The sequence below is a fragment of the Malaclemys terrapin genome, chromosome 2 (assembly GCF_027887155.1).
Source record: "Malaclemys terrapin pileata isolate rMalTer1 chromosome 2, rMalTer1.hap1, whole genome shotgun sequence".
In the NCBI taxonomy this organism is placed as follows: Eukaryota; Metazoa; Chordata; order Testudines; family Emydidae; genus Malaclemys; species Malaclemys terrapin.
The window spans coordinates 239,231,775-239,251,952 of NC_071506.1; the positions used below are offsets into that span (position 1 = coordinate 239,231,775).

General features: G+C 40.2%; 1 protein-coding gene across 3 annotated transcripts in view; it reads right to left on the bottom strand.

Annotated features, from left to right (window-relative positions):
* The window catches only part of DYNC1I1 (dynein cytoplasmic 1 intermediate chain 1), a 252,896-nt gene that overhangs the window by 194,331 nt on the left and 38,387 nt on the right, over positions 1-20,178 (bottom strand). For all 3 annotated transcript variants that reach the window (XM_054020391.1, XM_054020390.1, XM_054020389.1), the window contains exons 5-6: positions 7,717-7,776; positions 818-933 (exon numbers count right to left, since the gene is read on the bottom strand). In XM_054020391.1, coding sequence (XP_053876366.1) covers positions 818-933; positions 7,717-7,776 — 176 coding nt within the window. The remainder of the gene's footprint in view (positions 1-817; positions 934-7,716; positions 7,777-20,178) is intronic.

Consider the following 20,178-nt stretch of genomic DNA (forward strand, 5'->3'; position numbering starts at 1 on the left):
AATGTACACCAGCCATGGGCATAGTTTTGGGGGATCACAGGCAGCCTTATTCCCCCAACCTGCAAGCCTTGGGCAGGCACAGAACTTGCCTCCCCACATGTGGCCCTGTTGGCCTGATTGGAGCTGCCCCCCAAATATAGAAGTCAAACTACACCTATGACACCAGCACAGCACAATGAAGGCAAATATATGTATTAAGTAACCTAAGCTAATGGTCAGATCAGTACTAGAATGTCAAGTATTCGTTTTATATCTTTATTGATGACAAAACTTAACATAACAAACAGCAACTCTATGTATACAGACATTAGGGTTGTCAGTAGGGATAGAACCCAGGACTGTCAACACCAGAAGTGAGAAGACCCTATTCTTTGAACAGCTGTAAATTCTAATCTTGCTGGGACCATCCACTAGAGAAGAGATCATCACAATAAGCCAGTATATGAGAGTAACATTCAAATATTACCTCTTTACAGAACCTTAGGAATTAATACACATCCTTGAGAAAGCAAGAAAACAGCATGAAGCAATCTCTTAACTAGATACATAATGATTTCTTTGAAAATATGCCCTCATGATACCACTGTTAGAACACTCCTTGTTGTAAGGCTGCTGTACTTTAATTCTACCCGTATTTAAACTCATTATTATAATTACTGTCAATGACAACCCATTATCACACAAACAGGAAATGTGTGGTAAATAGAAATATCGCCATTCTCCCTCATTTAAAAAAACCCTAAACAAACCAGCTTATATTATTTTTATTCATGCTACAAAATATTCTTGACAAATTTGGAAATAGGAACTATTTTACCTTCAGACTGATGTGTAGCAAGAGGTGTCTGTGTCTCCTTGGAGTAGGACACCACTTCCCGTGGTAAGAAATCAACCTGGGTAATCTTTGACACACCTAGCTTGTGAAGTCTGCGTCTAAGATTTAATGTGAAATCAGAAGGTTAGTCAAGTAAGTATATAGCACTGTTACATTAAAATACCGCAGTGAGCTTTCACAGACAGGATGACAAAATTTTAGTGTCTGCTAAAATGAAAACTAATAAACTAAGTATGGTTAGTTTATTGGGAAGCATCTAATAAAACACACTGACTTTGCACTGAAGGAAATTAACCTGAGAACTACTAGCCAAAATAGAATTAAAGTTAATAAATTGTGAGCTACATATTTCTGCCTTTTTGGGGGTAGAGTTCATGTTGTGGGGAGGAGATGTAATAGGAAGGGCAAGAGATGTTGTGTTCATAGGGCCTGTTCATGTATTCAGCAGATCTGTGCACAGAGGATGGATGGATACCCTCTACAAACCTATAGGAGCTGTGATCCACATAGTGATGGGGACAGGCTGGGAAAGGAGCCAACAGAACTGAAGGGGAAAGTGCATTTCTGCACAAACCTATAGGAGCTGGGGAGAAACAGAATAAAGACTGATTATTGCCCTCCTGATGAGTATCCTTCTTAAAGGAGGGTTCCCAGAGAATTTGATGGCTATGGGAATCCTGCCAACATAGCTTTACTGGAGTTGTGCTGCGAAAGGATGGGGGAGTCACCAGGAACACAGAGCTGGCATACAGGCATGAATTGTCTTGCTTTCTCTCCATTTCCCTAACTATAAATAAACTGCATGGAAATAAGCAAGAAAACCAAGCAGTATAGTTTCTATTGAAATAATAGAGACAGCTAGTCAAACAATGAAAATGTTTAGTCAACTGGAATGTATTCAGTGACCAATGGGGCGAAAAACTGTCTAATTGTTTCCTGAATATTATTCAATTATCTGTAGAGATGGATGAATAAAGTAACATTTATCTGTAAATAGTCTATTGGGCAAAAAATGCCAACATCCCTCAGATTAATTAATTTGCAACTAATAATTTGACTAAACAAATTTCAAATTTGGTTGTCTCTAGATCAACCTTTGGGAAGTGTGTGCGCACATCTCTGGGAAGGCAGGGAAGTAAATTCATAGCTCTGTATCAACTTGAGTACCCTGTAATAAAATCTCAGTTTGGGAAACTGGTTCAAATACAGCTAGTATATCCCCTCTCCATGACTGTCAGAATATATGTCTGTGTTTAAGGATTATTCCTCATAAAAGGTGATATATGAAAGGAAATAAGAGTCCCAAAAGTAAACCAGTATCATAAGGATGACAGCTAGTTTGTTCTCCAGCTACTGCTGCATCAGCTATATGTATTTTTTTTCTGATTCGTCTGACTCGCTGAGTGTTATTGTGCTACATACAATTAGAGTCACTAGGTAACCAGTATGAATCAGTCATATAAAGTAACAATCCACTAGAGCAATAGCAGCGGTTACAGCTTGTGATTCATTTTTACTAGAGAATTAATGAGCCTGCCTGATGCCAGTTTTCAAGGATGTGCCTCTGCGGATGTAAAGAAATGCAATTCATGTTTTAAAACCCTACATGAAACCTAGAAACTTCTGCTCCCTGAGGCCTTGGCTACACTGGCAATTCACAACGCTGCACTTGCTGCGCTCAGGGGTGTGAAAAAACACCCCCCCTGAGCGCAGCGAGTGCAGTGCTATAAAGTGCCAGTGTAATCAGCGCCTGCAGCGCTGCGCGCTCGCTCACAGCGCTGCAAGCTATTCCCCTCGGAGAGGTGGAGTACTTGCAGCGCTGCGAGAGAGCTCTCGCAGCACTGGCGGCGCGACTACACTCACGCTTCACCGCGCTGCCGCGGCAGCGCTGTGAATCCCCAAGTGTAGCCAAGGCCTGAGATATGTTGTGGGGATCTATAACACCTACCAAAAGTTTACTCTCATGCTGCTTATCTGTAACAACTTTGACTAAATGTGGTGAGGATTCAGACTTTAAAAATTAAAGTTAAATGTCATGTACTCTTCCTTTTTCTACCATCACTGATTTCAAATCTACATTGTTTATATGATTAAATAAACTTCTCCTATGTAGTCACCTCCTATCTAGACCTAGGAATTCTTTACTGAAATCCCAAAGATTTCTTCACTCATATAACTTCTTTATTGTGGTCTCAATTGAGTATTGGTGCCATACTAATTCTGCTTCTAAAACAGTAGGTCTGTGGTTACCTTTATAGAATCCAATTCAATACTAAAGAAAATACTGTATCAGTTAACTCAATAACTCTTTGCAGGAGTGAAAGTCTGACTTGAGACTTGGTCAACTGCTTTGCAGACTGATAGCCTGCACATGAGTTAAAGTCCATTTTAGAGAACTTCACTGAAAGAACATGTTGCTTTTTTAAATCTCAAACATGTTTAATTTAATAACAGGTTTCAGAGCAGTTTAATTTAGGCATTGTTTACAGATCCATAGCTCACTAGTGTCTCGCACTGATAATCACCTGTTATATCAAATGGTCTTTCTTCATCTGAAAGAATAAAGACTGAGTGACCTAGACAAATTGGAGGATTGGGCCAAAAGAAATCTGATGGGGTTCAACAAGGACAAGTGCAGAGTTCTGCACTTAGGAAGGAAGAATCCCATGCACCACTACAGACTGGGAACCAACTGGCTAAGCAGCAGTTCTGCAGAAAAGTACCTGGGGATTAGAGTGGACGAGAAGCTGGATATGAGTCAGCAGTGTGCCCTTGTTGCCAAGAAGGCCAATGGCATATTGGACTGTATTAGTAGGAGCATTGCCAGCAGATCGAGGGAAGTGATTATTCTCCTCTATGTGGCACTGGTGAGGCCACATCTGGAGTACTGCGTCCAGTTTTGGTCCCCCTCCACTACAGAAGGGATGTGGACAAATTGGAGAGTCCAGCAGAGGGCAATGAAAATGATTGGGGGGCTGGGGCACATGACTTACAAGGAGAGGCTGAGGGAACTGGGGTTATTTAGTCTGCAGAAGAGAAGGGTGGGGGGGGATTTGATAGCAGCCTTCAATTACCTGAAGGGGGGTTCCAAAGAGGAAGGAGCTAGGCTGTTCTCAGTGGTGGCAGATGACAGAACAAGAAGCAATGGTCTCAAGTTGCAGTGGGGGAGGTCTAGGTTAGGAAACACTATTTCACTAGGAGGGTGATGAAGCACTGGAATACCTAGGGAGGAGGTGGAATCTCCATCCGTTGAGGTTTTTAAGGCCCAGCTTGTCAAAGCCTTGGCTGGGATGATTTAGTTGGTGTTGGTCCTGCTTTGAGCAGGAGATTGTACTAGATGACCTCCTGAGGTCTCTTCCAATCCTAATATTCTATGATTCTATGAAAGTGTGTGGCCTCATAGCACACCTTTTGGCTCCATGAATCAGCCAACAAAGGGTGCTTGTATAACCAAAAGCTGGTCTAGCCCTTGATCACAAATACATTACCTCCATTCAGGACCTGAGCTCCACAACTATAAGCTAAAATGTCCTATTCCAGAACTCAAGCTTCCTGTAAGGCAGCACACACATCTGCCATCAACCATGTCAGCTTCCCACTCACATGCATCCTTCCTTTTAGATGCTCTTAAGCCCTTTGAGTCTACAGCCTGCTGAGTGTTTTCGGATTTGCAGAATCTTTAAAGGATACATTTTCAAAGCTGTTCATAGGATCTTAGTCATGGAACATCACTAGGGACAGAACAGCTAAATCTCTAGTCTTTTACATCAAAAATTTATCCCTATGTCTATAGAAACCAGAAGAGATACAAGTCCACTACAGGCATTTTAGCCATATGAACAATTTGTATGCAATCTTCAGAATTTATTGTACAGCACTCCTTTTTCAAATTTCTGTACCATCAGAGGAAGCCCGGTTTCTCCTGGTAAAATTGTCCTTCTGAAGACTGGCTGCTATTGAGAAATGGACAGAACTCATCATGCATTGGAGAACATGTGCCTGTGGTACACCCAGCCTTGCTATGAATTCACTCTCCTGATCATCCTTCATCCCTTTCTTTGCACTGACAGTGCATGCATGAGAGAAAGTGCCTGGCTGTCATGGTGCTTATTCAAATATGTGCCATATATGCCCCTGCTCTTTGCTTTTTCCTTCTAAAAGAAAGGAAACTTGGGTGACTTTGATTCGTGGGGATGCTCACGGTCCAACCCACATTGCTGGGAAGGGATGCCAGGATTTCTATCAGGATTCTGTATGTGAATACACTTTGAAAATTCACTTTTTTGTATCATTCTCCAGGTAGTACTGTAGGAGTTGGCTACATCTGAAGCCACACCACCCATCACAATTGGCCACTGAAAAAGAGGAGGACAAAAGCTGCCTAACAGTTCTGGGGTGGAAGAGTAACATTGATGAACCCTACCCAGCACTTCTGTCTGTAGTGCAGGGAAGTGGGAGGATGTCTGCTACACTGCTGCTCTTCTGATATTTTTTTTCTTTTTCTTCTCCCCCTATGAATAGGCCAGTGCCTGATTAGATTACTGCTCATAGCTTTGCCAAGCACCGAGCAAAATGAAACTGGCATGGTCTTTATCATTGGCATTATGACCAACTGGATTCTGAATAGCAGCTATGAAATTTACCAGAATCTTGTCAATTTCCATCTGCAGTCAATGTGAAAACTATGAGTAGCAGCATAAGCACTAGAAATATCTACCTGTAGGCCAGAGCTGGGCAAACTACGGCCCATGGGCCACATCCGGCCTGTGGGACCATCCTGCCCAGCCCTTGAGCTCCCAGCCGAGGAGGCTAGCCCCCATCCCCTCCCCTACTGTCCCCTCTCCACTGCAGCCATGCCGCCATGTGGACAACGCCCTGGGCGGAGGGGTTGCACGCTCCTGCCGAGCAGTGCGGCAGCGTGTGTGGCTCCGGCTGCGCGGTACGGCTGCCAGACATGCTGCTCTGAATGGTATGGTAAGGGAACCAGGGCTGGGGGGTTGGATAAGGGATGGGTGGTCCCGGGGGGGCAGTCAGGGGACATGGAGCAGGAGGCGGTTGGATGGGGCAGAGGTTCTGGGAGGCGGTTGGGGGGAGGGAGGGTTGGATAAGCATGGGAATCCCAGGGGGACCTGTCAGGGGGCAGGGGTGTGGATAGGGGTCAGGAGATGGGGAACAAGGGGGTTGGATAGGTGTGGGGTCCCCGGGGGCCTATCAAGGGGCGGGGGTGTGGATAGGGGTCAGAGCAGTCAGGGAACTGGGAGCAGGGGGGTTGGATAGGGGGTGGGGTCCCGGGGGCGATTAGGGGCGGGGATTCCCGGGAGGGGGCGGTCAGGGGACCAGGAGCAGGGGGGGTTGGATGGGTCAGGGGTTCTGAGAGGGGCAGTCAGGGGGTGGGAAGTGGAAGGAGTCAGATTGGGGGCAGGGGCCAGGCTGTTTGGGGGAGGCACAGCCTTCCTTACCCGGCCCTCCATACAGTTTTCAACCCCAATTTGGCCCTTGGGCTAAAAAGTTTGCCCACCCCTGCTGTAGTCTCACAAAGATAGTACTATGTAAGTTCTTATTTAGAAGATTAGCTTCTGAAACATCAGGGCTGGAAAATTTTGTTTAAACAAAAGCTTAAATTCTGCACAAATTGATGGATTTTCTCTCAAGAGGAAAAGTTTCCTTACCACTACTGCAAGTGGACTTTTCAAGCCTATATTTTGTGGCATATTTTTCCCTCTCATTTTATTTCTTCATTCATATCCTCAAACTTGTATTAACAATTGTATCACAATATAAACAAAGAAAAACTATTTTCACACCTTGAGAAGCATTGGCAGGAAATGATTAGGTAGCTTAGCTTCTGATTCTTGTGCTACAGTATTTCCCGCACCAGCCAAACTATATGTGATAGTTAACTTTGGTAATCATAAGGATGATATCCAAATCAAGATCAAATGACTCATCACCAAGCCATATTTTCACTTTGAACTTCAGTTCCATCTCCAGTGTGATGCTAATGTTAGGGGAATCAGGAAATATTTGGAGTTTCATGTGTCATTGGCTAAAACTGATTTCCGCTGATTGGTCCATTATAAAAATACTCCATAATATGGATTTCACTATTGTATAACAATAGACAACTTTCATACTAAATAAATTTGACCCTTTTAAAAAAAATATACCAGCCACCCATTGATAGTGGTTAGTTTCAGTTATTCAAAGCAGTTAACTTTTTCACACGCACATGGCAAAAGTACCCCAAGCTAGAAAAAAGTATTAATTTCAGCCTAATTATAAGTAAACAAACCTTAATTGACATAGACTCAATTAAAAAGCAAAATGACTCTGGGACTGTGAAAGTGATAGTTTTATTTGCTAAGGGTACAAATATAATTGTTCACGTTATTAACTCTTAAGGAAGGAGAAGGTGTGATTATTACTTTCTAAGAGAAACAACTTTAACTTTAACTATGGTAAAGATGGGGATAGGGGAACATCCTGTGAGTAATTCAGTATGACAAGTCAGAATTAACCAATACTAACTAGACATTGGTATAATTAACTGCATATATTACATTTTCAGTTAAAGCGCCACTATAACAACGTTTCATCCATAATGAAATGGTAATGTTTGTTATTGTTCTCGGACAGCAGAAATTGCAGGTCATCTTTTTATAGGCTTTTTTCCCCCTGTTTCCTCATTAAAAAAAATTCTCTGCCAAAGCTTAATATCACTGGTGAAACTAACAAAAGAAAACTTAAATTATGGTACTTTAGATTCACAAAAACAATAATAATAATAAATTAAACCCACACAAAAGCAGCTCAATTGGGAAGCAATTTCAACATAACTCTTGCAAAGAAATAATAAAATGAACAAAAGAGCTGATATATACCCAAGTTCAGAGTCAGACTGGAGCTGCAGCACTGAGGGGTCTGTGTCCCACTGCAGGGTCCTAAGGTAGTTATCAGCCGTGCAGCACAAAGGAAAAAAAGAACATAGAGAATTAACTGAAAGGATGAAAAAAAGCTCATCTCATTAATTACATGCTGTATACAGTACATACACAGGGCACACCTCAAAGTACAGCTGAGAGCCACAATTAATGTCAAACAAGGTTTGATGCTAGACTACAAGAGCAGGTAATTTATTAAAATTACATAGAACTGGAGTACACTGTACTAGTAAACAAAGGAAAGAGACTTTCAGTCTGAGGCCTTTTTTTTTTTTTTTTTTCAAAATTTACTTAATAAAAATGTGTAATTTGGATCTCCAAACAATTTACAGACTCACTAGCTGTTCCCTGTGTACTCACAATAAGCTGTAAGATTTGCAGTAGGCACTTATCAGAGGTTACAATGATGGGATGTATGACATGATGTACTTGAACTCTCCCCGTGAAACCTCACTGAAGAATTTAGCCCTTAATATGTCTTCTGAAACTGACAATAAACCATTATATACAAGTTAACGTCTTTTTTGTGATGTCCTGTATCACAAATTATAATGTTTAATATTTTGTGGGACAAGGTAAACAAACAAGTATATTTTTCACCATATAAGAATCTATCCTGACTTTTTTTTTTTTAATTATTTCAATATAATTACCTGCCACTGATTTTTCTTTATGATGGAAGCACTGTGCTATCAAAGAATAGATGAGTAATCCAGGAATGCAGCCTTAGCTGAAGATTTCATAATATAGCACAATGAAACTTTCCATCTGAGGTCAGATCACTTTACAAGCCCCAGTAAGACTCTCTGCATTCTTGTGAAGTGGTATAATCCCCCAATTTATAAACGAAGGAATTGATATGCCAGGAGGTTCAGGCCAAAACTTTCAAAAGTGGCCACTCATTCCAGGTGTCTTGATTTTTGGCTTCCCAATTTGAGACACCTCTTAAAAATGCTGGCCCACGTAAATTGCCAGTCTGTGGCAGAGGCAGGCAGAGAACCCAAGTCTTGCTAACTCCCTTTCCTGTGATTTAATCATTAGACTATGCATGGTCTTCATTAGCAGATGTTAAAACAAAGTGAAACAAGCCTCCTTCTCCTTCACAAAAACAACTAACTTATCCGATGTCACTACATCATGATGGCCCCTAAATTGGTGAGCTCCCCACCTTTTTTGATCCAATCCTATTTATTTGAATCCAGATTTCAAAGCTGTACACAGAATATTCTTTTACCATGTTCACCTAGTACAAATCATATCATCTAATGCAGATTTATGCACATTACCTACCACAAAATGGCAACCTCTGCTAATGTATAATCTGAACTGTCTCAATTCATATAAATGCTGCAACCTACTATAAGTATAAGCTCATCACTCTGATGCCAATGTCAACCCACTCTCTGGGGAGGGGAGCAAGGACATGTGCTGTACTCTGACATGTCAAAATGAAAAACAACCAACCAATCAATGAATCTCATACCCATAAACATGTACAAACGATGAAGAATTATAACAAGAAGATATATAGATTTGGTATGATGCAAGGGCATTCACTCCCATGAGCTGTAATGGGAGATGTGCAACACAGATGTTGTTGTCCAGAGATTTTGTGATGTGTCTCAGAATTATTCTAGGAGACTTTTCTAGAGCAGGAGCCTATCTTGTCTGCCTAAGATAGGATGTTGTAAAACAGGCAGAGAAGTATCGAGACATTAGTGAAGAGTGAAATTTGTCTCTGCAATGCAGGTAAAGATTTGAATGTCTGATAGTAGGAAAAAATCTCAGTGCCTAATGCACTACAGAGATTGCTAAACACAAGCCATCTGTGTGAAAATGAACCCTGAAATGCTGCCAAGGGCAGTAACACATAGTGTGATTTCATGAGTAAAAAGTGCCAATTTTTAATGTTATGGCTACCTTGGGGCCACTTATATTTGCACACCCATGTTTTCCAAACACTTAGGAAAAAGATATATATGTAGCTTGTTTGAGTCAGATATTCTCTCTTTTCTCCATCCACTTTCAGACCTGTCAAATTTCCCAAGAGACAACCAATATTCCATTAGGGAGAATTCCATTACAGTGTGATTAAAATGTGAGCTTAGCAACAGAATGCTCAAGGGCTATAGACCATCTAGGTCTGTCCAAATTAGCACCAGGTCAGAGGTAATTGTGAACTGTTACCATCTAATAGCCATTTGGTGTCTTGAAGGAAGGAAGTTCTGAGCTCTCCATCGAGCTAGGAGTTGGACAGGTGTCAAAATCATAAAAGACACCACTACAATTGATACTTATAGGTGCAACAGTTGAAAGACCCAACAGAGTGATACCAGCTTTATTGTTATTACAATAGCATCTGCAGGCCACAATCAGAGAGCAGGGTCTCATTCCTTACATATAGTACAAATGTAGTGGAGACAATTTCTGCCATAAACAGTTTACAATCCAAGTTATGAACAAGAGACTCAACCCCCCGCCCCAATCCTCTTAAATTTCAAGTTCCTCAGATCTAGAACTATGTCACTTTATGTGTATGGGACACTATGGGATCCTGACCTTGATTTGAGACCTCTGGACACTAATATAAATGTTTAAAAATAACATTCCACCCCCTGAGACAAAGCCAGCTTTAGCAGTTTTGGGTGGGCATGGAAAACAATTTTTCAACCTCCGCTCAAAAATGTAGCAGACCTCCATCTACTGCGATCCTACCACCGTGCACAGAACTGGCCACAAGGTTTGAGGGATGGTTAGTAAGATGATTCTTTGGGGCACTGCCAAACTTGAGTCTGCAGGAAGTGAGGCGTCAGGTCACTAATCTCCTGCTCCAGAACAAATAGAGCCTAAACTACTGTGTGTAAAAAATTTCTGTGCATAGACAAAGACAAAGCAAAGACAGAAAATTTTACAAGGGACAATATTCCAAATAAGCCAGGGTTTAGAATTGTCCCTTGCTACTTCTTGCTACTTGGAGGAATCTTTGAGCATTCTCATGAGTATTAGCACTAAGCCTGATCCTTCTTGGACATCTGTAGGGGACACCATGAGTGTCCTAAGAGCTCCATGAAAAATCAGTGGCAACCTTCTAAATCTAGGGCTTGACTTACTTTTTCAGGGTTTTCTTCACAAAGAAGAGGACTAGTAATGATTTATTTCCTAAATTCAAATTGACATTAGCCTTGACCCTTGTATATGCCAAAAATTGGGGGAAGGGGAAGGATGTAGTGCAGATTTTACAGGCTCAAAGACCAATTTTGTGTCTAGAAGTGTTGTTTGCAGGTCAGCAGGATGCATTGTTGGAGCAAGGCAGGGAGTTAACACTGCTTCTACCACACTGGACCTATTCTGAGGACATAACCCACTGAAGTCCAGTGAGAAACTTTCTAACGATTCTAATGGAATTTGGATCATATCCATGACATTTCCATTTTCAAGGTACTTTTCACCAAGTTCAGTCATGAAAAAACATTTACATGGGAAAAAATGAAGTCTCAATTCATATTTTCATTTTATTTACATTTAAAATAGCCAAGATGAGTGGAGTGCAATTGAAATCAGAACAAGGCCCACAACATATATTGAGAGGTCATTTTTTGCAGAATTATTTTCATACGGATTTATTTGTATGGTAATATTTGGTTTCAGAATCATTCTACTCTTCTACAGTGTGCATATCTTAGAGGATACAGAAAGCATGTGGCCAAGGAGTGGTCACTTGATGCCATCATCCCACTTCAGCACAAACAATTGGGAAGTTAAGCAGTAACTTACCCATTTTAGCCTGGTGTATGAAACACCCTTGCAAGTGAACATTCCAGGGGATAAAAATTATTGGGCTCAGTACGAGAGTAACCAGATGAAGTTCTATGTCCTGTGTTATACAGGAGATCTGACCAGATGATCTAATTGTCACTTCTGGCCTTAAAATCTACAAAAATAGATTGCCAGAACCCACTGTCTGAGAGATGGCGTAGAGTGGGTGAAGTGAAAGCTGGAATGGAAATATGGGGCTTCCTTGCAGATGCCCTTGCTTCCATCGGTCTCCTGAGAGCCATTGGTTTTGAGCCGTGAACAGCTTGTTTCTTCTGTGGGTGAATCAAACACGCACACAAAGCGAGGAATTTACAGGAAACTCCACAAATGAGGGCTCAATGAGTTCAGTTCAAGACAGCTGCTCAGAACTGGGCCAGATCAGGCCATTCCCATCATTCAGAAAGTGCAGACGTTATTTTAGTCAGACTGCACTACATTGTTTCAAAGAAGTTCATTACATAAGTCTCCCACACAGTGACAAACAATAGCCCCGCTATCAATCTTCCTGTGACATGTTTGCTGAGCAATTGCTGCCCTTGGTTGTTTGTAGGCTAAAAAACAGTGTAGCCGTTATCAAATATGAATTGTTCTTTAGCTTTCCTTGAACAAGAAGCTGCATGTAAGGAATGAGGCTTTTTAGATCATGGCTGCAACTTAATAGGAAAGGTACAAGTGTGGGTACAAGTTGGGTTATGCCTAACTAAATTGAATCATTTTCAAACTCTTCCAACAGAATTCCACACGTTAATATTCTGCATTTACCTAATAATATGAACTCAATTACTACTCTACAGGCATCATGTCTATCTGTCATGACTGAAATTCAGGACTGCGCATTTAGGGTACGTCTACATTGAAATTAGACACCCTTGTCTTGCCCGTGCCAGCTGGCTCGGGCTCGGGCTCAGGGGCTATTTAACTGCAGTGAAGACTGTCAGGCTTAGTCTGCAGCCAAAGCTATGGGAGGGTCCTAGAGCCCAGGCTTCAGCCTGAACATCTTCACGACAGTTAAACAGCCCTTAGCCCAAACCCCGTGAGCCAAGTCAACTAGCATGGGCCATCTATGGGTTTTTCATTGCAGTATAGACATACCCTTAGATGCTGACATTCCTTCACCAGTTAGTAGAGAAAAAGACATAACTGATCCTTCAACTAGTGTCCATTCTCTCCCACCTGCAAAAAGACTACAGGGAAGAAGAGAACAGGATCAGATGGTCAGTGTGGTCTAGTTGTCTATGATATTTTTCTGCTTCTTGACATTACTAGTAATCTGGCCCTGGCATTTGTCACTCCCTAATTCAGAGCAGGGATTTAGTAAGACTAGTAGAAACAATTGCACAAGTCACAATGGGACATGAGAGATGTCTGAGCAAAGGAATACTCAATTTTGTATTGCTACTACAAAAGAAAAGATGGACCCCATAGTGCTACCATGTACTATTGAACCACACCTCCAGAAGCTCTTATTCCCATCATATAATCTTACTGGTTTTTATGTAGGTTTCTTTATTATACTTTGTTATTACTCTGATGATGAACTATTTGCTTTCCCAGATATTCCCAGGTCCAAATTTGAAATATTTTAGAAAGCTCCACCAAAGAAAATACAGTATTTAAACACTGAAGGTCTGGTCCAAAGCCCACTGAATTCAGTGGCAATCTCTCAACTGACTTCAATGAGTTTTGGATCAGGCTTTGACAATAGTATAAGAGGAAAATCTCCAAAGTCAGTGATATTAAAGATCCTACTAAAGTTTAAATCCACAGGATAAAAATGAAATGTATAAGCACCAAATATCACTGACCCAATCAGATTCAAATATCATCCAACACTTAATCCTTTGTGCAACATGGTGGAAGCATTATTGTAGCTGTCCCTCCCTGAAGCTGAAACCAAGTTGTTACTTCAATTGCTGATATTGCAGAATGTTTATTCTGCACAGCTTCTCTTCTTCTCCCAGGTCACTAGCCTGAAAATCTGTGCTTTCAGAAAAGCTAGCCTTCCAAAGGGGCCTCTGGTAGGGCAGACAATCACACCACAGCATTGCAAATTGGGCCTTGGAGCAGGACAGGAGGAAAGCACACACTCTGGTCTGTCATTTCTTGTCATCAAGAGCTGCTTTGCTTTCCTAGTAAATGGAAAAACTACTGACAGTGCAGTGACTCCAAAAGGAACAGCTGAACTGCAATATTCATATGTTTCATTAATGACACTCCCAGCAAAAGTAATATGTCCTGTCCTAAAATGGTCTCTCAAGGGTGGAAATATTATTACCACCTAATCCTAACTATATTATGGAGGAGCTGGTCATGACTCCATAGGTAAGGCTGCAATGAGTTTTTCCATAGATCTGAGGCATATCCCATAATGCTTCACATGGCAATTTGCTAAATTCAAACACAAGAGACAGGATATGGAGGAGGGCAGCATATGTGACAGACTAAGCACTGAGGCACCTTGGCCCTCTAGAGCAGAAAGTGGCCTTAAAATCAAAGGAAAAGTGGTTATCCTCATTTCTCTTGTCCCAACAGCTGGTGGCAGTGGGTAGACCCTGCAAAATGCCCCGCCCAGACCTGTGAGGCACCTCTTCCCTCCTGTCTTTGGAGGCCCATGCATTCCCAATCCAGTGCTATTGGGATCATGGGCATACATATCTCATGCTCCACCTCTGAGCTCCCTGTTGGCCTTTCTTAAGAGCCAACAAAGACTGAATTTGCCATGACAGCTACTTGTTGCAATACTTGGAGAACCCGTAGTTATTGTTTTTCATTGTGAATGGAGCAGCAAAAGAGATCGATCAATAAGAAAAACATTGCATGGAACACCAGTTTTTGCTTCTGCTGTGATGCAGAGCTGGTCCCATATCACAAAGTTCAGATCTGGGTCAAAATTTCCACAAGGCTCAGACCAATAAGTACTTTAAATTATGGTGTATCTGCAAATTAAAGGAATACATTGAAAAACAGATGACATCAAAATAATCTATTTAAAAAAAATAATTTATGTAAGAATAAGCTTACTGTGAAATGTATTTTAAAAGACACCAGGAACACAGACTACTTTTAAAGTACATGATTGAATGTACTTTTTCATTATGAAGGTAACCATTGCTACCTATCTTCTTCTCCTTTGACTTATTGCACATTCAATAATACCATTTACTATGTGGTTTTAACTCTTATTTAGATTTAAAAGCTCTCCAGATCATAATGAAAAAGATGAATGTATAGTTGAGCCAATTGTTGATTTAGCTACAGAAATCTTCTTTGATGGAGTTCTGGAGGTGTAAAAATAACTTTGTTTTTTGTACGTGCCATAATTTCGCTAAAACTTCTATTTTAAATTTCTTATTGCTCAACACTATAATAGAAAGGTGTTATTGAGAAATGGTATTCCAGATGTTTGATACATATTTTTTTTATTCCAGTTCATTCTGTTAACTGCGGTTTACTATCATTTTGGTATTTTTATAACTTTGTGTTTTTTTGGCAATGATCTTTTTTATTTACTTTCACAATTTAAAAAGTTAATGTCTATTCAAAACAGCTAATCTATGAAGGAACAGAAGAGCAAAAGCTGTTCTTCAGAAATGGAAAAGTACAGTTTGCCTCAATGGCTGCTCTGCCTTTAAATCATCACCTTCACACCATATGTGCTCTTTTTTGGAGACCAATTGCACTTTGCCAGTCTTATCTATGGGAAAATGCCTTCCTTGTGCTTCTTGTTCTGAAGCAGAAAAACTCCAACAAGCTGGTTATCAGTATTTTGGGATGTTCTGTTTTACTAAACAAGCTGTTTACTTACGATATTAGTTCAAATAGAATGCTCATACATCACCAAGAGTGTTCGTACATAGAGTATGTGTGACAGTGCGATAAAATGCCATGATGTATTAAGTGAACAGGGGATCTTGCAAGGGTGTTGGAGCACAGTCATGCACTTTGGATTATAATTACACTTCCAAACAGATGGACGCCCTGACTTCCAATCTCAACCAATAAAAAGAGTGAAGGGACCTCCCTGAGAGAGAGGCACTATCTCTTGGCAGCCTGGAGCCTTTAGCAATAGTAATGGCTCTGAACAAAAGAGAGTGTGTGTGCTAAAAAAAATTATATGTTTTTAAAAGGGACTATTTACAAAGAAGATGGAGATTTATATATTTCTGCATTCTGGTAAAATCCTAGATAAACTGTGGGGCTACATTTAAATTGGCTTTGAAGCCCATTTTGAATTCAGACTAGAACTAAACCATTTTAAATATGGTTTAAAGAAAGAAGGTAGATATAGTGGGCTAAATTCCTTGCAAATTACTTATGTCCCATGGAGTCCTATTAATGTAAATCAGCAATTAAATTGGCCCAATCAGTTTAATTATACCACACAAGTTATCATTCTAACATTGATCTAATTTATATCCTATTGCTACCCAAAATTCTGGTCTTGACATTTATGTTAATTTATCAGCAGGGTTACTGTCAACAGCATGCTGTATCTGCTAGCACGGAAGGTCAAACAGTTAGAAGCTTTTGCTGAGCCCACAAATCTACAAAGACTTACTGTAAGTGTCACAAACTGTAGACTGTCATTTTGAAACTGGATTAATAAAAAGCATGTGCATGAAGGAGACAGGATTACATTATACCAGTCTGTAAAGAAGCCATTGGTTTGTTTGCTCCTGTCGCACAGGAATCTGTAATGTCACTTGAACACTTTCCCTTCAGATATGTATCAACTCTTCAATCTTATTTTTATGTTGAAACCCCAAGAATAAGCTGGGTGAGAAAAGAAAGCTTAGAATATTTTAGCCACTGTACTTTTCATGTCTATGCCAAAATATCTCAGAAAGCTAATATGTCCTTGTCTCCCTGATTGTAAAGGAATTGCAGGGGCCAGATTTAAAGCACATTGAATTAATGGGCTTCTTTTCATTAACTTTAATGGGCTTTGGATAAGGTCCCATAAAAAAATGCATCATTGGCCTTTTGCCAGCCATCAGGAGCCACAGAAGGAAAAGAACACTACAGCCCTTCAGGGGAATCAAACAGATAACATGTAGGTTGGTGCCTTCATCGTCATCAGACATTATTGAACTGAAGAAGACTACTTCAGAAACAGAAGAATTTCAGCAATTTACAGAACGGTGGGCTACAAGGCTGTGTGGCTTGATGGCTGCTCTTGAGAATCAGTGGCTTTCTTCAAAATCACCATTCTGTAATCTCTTGCCTTAAAAATACCGTTCCTTTTGGTCATCCTCAGAATCTACAAACAGACATGGCATTATAGACATTGTACTAAAGGGACTATTTGTGTGAATAAGATAAGTAGGATCTAGACCAAAATGGAGAGTGAGATTTTACCATACTAAACATGAAATTAACATTGAGGGTTCTTGTTTTCCTTGTGCTTCAGAAAAGAAGGACTTGTCTACATGCAGAGGTTGCACCAGTTTAACTAAGTATGTGATGTTGGCATGATTTAATTAAACTAGAGTGAAATTTTGTGTGAGGACAGCTTTCCATTCTGCTAAAACCTGGCTTGCCCCGTTAAACAAGTGAATGGATTTACTTTAAGACTAAAGTGATTTATTGCTGTGGTTTCACAATTAATAATATAATTCTTTTATTATCTTTGTTGTGTAGCTGCTAATTTAACTTGTTTTGAAAAAATAATTGGAAATTTTAGGTCTGAAGCCAAGATGGGAGCTTTTCACAGCCCTTCCTTTGAATGATTAGTTTTAGGCTTATAACCTTCAGTGCTTGCAGATGCCCAAATAACTATGGTGACAAAACCACCCATTTTCACCTACAACTATCCAGAAGAGTACACTCATCCTTTCAGATGCAGACCTGACTATGGTGATCCATGCATTCATGGCCTTCATGCATGATTTCTGCAATCACAACTAGGAATAAAGCCACAAACCTGGCACAAAATGTTACAAGCATCTTTCATCTTGGTCTCAGGTGTCTTACTTGGGAAGTCTTTATCCACTATAAATTGCTTTAATACAAATGATGCTAACTTTTAGTCAGCTTTTTAATCTGTGTCTACTAACATCTATTGCAGATCTTTAGCAAAGCCAAAACATACAAAGTTCTACATCTCTAATACCCAAATACTAGACTCAAATATACATTTTCTTAGACACTTGCAAACTAGAATTGATATTTTAATCCTCCAGTCATCCTTCTGACACTGTTAAATCTAGAAAAAGAGGTGTCTGATCATGAACCAATATTCCCAATGTTGTTCTAAAATATACCACTAAAAATCCTAGCTGAGGATTCCTTCTAGATAGGACTTTGAGTTTAGGCAAGTTGACTCCAGGCATGCTAATCACCCAAATTATTTGTGAAGGCTATTGAGCAAGGAAGCTTTTTCTCTTTCAGAAGACTAGAGAGAGTCTGGAAGTAAGACAGAATTACCCCTAAATCAATGTGAATAGTTAGAGATAACCGCAAGTCTAAGATAACTAATATGTTACTCAGAAAAAATATCTGTTTTTCTTGCTAAACTTTAGTTTAGCAGTGTAATAAGTGTAGATGGGCTTACTGAATGCAGCTAGAGCTCATGTTTCTAAGACATTTTATAAAGCCTTCCTTTGGGAATGGCAACCTCCCCGTCTCCTCCAATTTATAGCATGAAGAAACTTGCTAATGAGAAAAATAATCAAAGATCCAGAGGACTGAACTGCATGAGGACTTCCACAAGCTCACACACTAAAGGCTTGCAATTGATTCTAATTAATATAGACCATTCTGACTTTATAACTGGCAGGCACTGAAAAATATTCCTCACTTTCTAGGTCAGATGTACAGAGACTTAAAAGCAACTGCCTCATATTGTCCCTAAGGTGTCTTCTTATATTTATAGGATAGCAGAATGTTGGCATAGAGAATCTTTGGAACTTTAGGGCTTTATACACATCTAATGTATGTACGTGCTTTGAATATGGAGGATCAGATTGTGTCTGTCCCTGGGCAGGCACTAAAGGAGGAAAAAGATTGCAAGAGACCTCCCTCACTCCAGTCCTCTTATGTGCCTGTAGAGGATCTAGCCATAATGTGACGAGACAGCTCAGACACTATGTGAGGCTAGTGTCAGCATTAGTCCTAGCTGAATGGGATGAAGGTGAGTCTAAGGCTCCATTGTCATATGGCCAAGCTGGACACAGGAAGTACATCAGACATTTCATGATGTTTCCATTTAAAGGGCAGCAAAGGTCCTGCTGTATCACGGTACCCCAGAGTTCCCAGAGAAAGTCAGCTGAGTAAGCCAGAATCCTTCCTGTGGTACTAGCTGTAGTGCAGCTCCCTCTGCACAACTCATGACAGCACCTTAAAGCACAATCCATCCCATTACAATGAACTGAACTAGAAGATTAGACCCACATGCCAAGAGGTTCTGATGACGACATCATGGTAACTATGGGAGGAAATGTAATAAATGATGTGTGGTACTCTCTTGTCATTCAATGGTAATCTTCCTTATCTTGTACATTCTAGGAGCTGCAACTGAGTATGGTAGCTAGTTTATACGTTTCCCTAGTGCTATATTACAAAATTTCACCTATTTCTAATCTCAGCTGCCCCAGTTGTGATCTACAGCTGGAAATTCCCACTGCTTTCACACACTTTCAGAAACGTTGTATAGGGTATTTTAGCATCTGACATTGGATTGTTTTATAGGGAGAGACTGTACGTCTCTATCAGATGATACCCATCTCATAGAATAAGAAACTTATATGCTGTTTCTACCATATATGCATACAACTGCACTCTCACCAATTCTTCAGACTGTCCTCATCACATTTTCCAGTAGACAAAAGTAATTAACAATTTCTTTATTAGAATAAAATCTTTCACCTCCGGCACCTACTGTACTGTGAATGTCTAACCGAGCCTGCATAATGCATTTCTCTTCTGTCATTTAGATCCTAAATGTAATGAATGGTTATCCCTCCCGAGGAGTGTGCAATTTGATTTCTGACATTCAAATTTCAGAGTAATAATACAGATAAGTGGAAGTTTCTTTTAATGACTTAGGTGGAAGGAGAGATTAATTTTCTGGAACTCTTGCCCGAGTTCTTATGACCAATTTAAAAGAAGAACAGGAGTACTTGTGGCACCTTAGAGACTAACAAATTTATTAGAGCATAAGCTTTCGTGGACTACAGCCCACTTCTTCGGATGCAGAAGTGGGCTGTAGTCCACGAAAGCTTATGCTCTAATAAATTTGTTAGTCTCTAAGGTGCCACAAGTACTCCTGTTCTTCTTTTTGCGGATACAGACTAACACGGCTGTTACTCTATGACCAATTTATTTTCCTTCCAATGGATCCTGAGTTTTCCCTATGATTTGGATATCATTTTAAATGTATTCCTTATTGGCTCAGCAAACTGAACTGTGTGCAAGTTGGTAACTAAAGCAGCTCTTTAAAAGTGATTTAAAAAAAAAAAAAAAAAAAACTTTGTACACAATCAAGAAAAATCTGCTGTCATTGAAAACAATTACAGGCAATAACACCACGTCTGCTTTTTATACTAACACTTTAAGAAGACCCTATCATTTGTGAAACCAGTAATA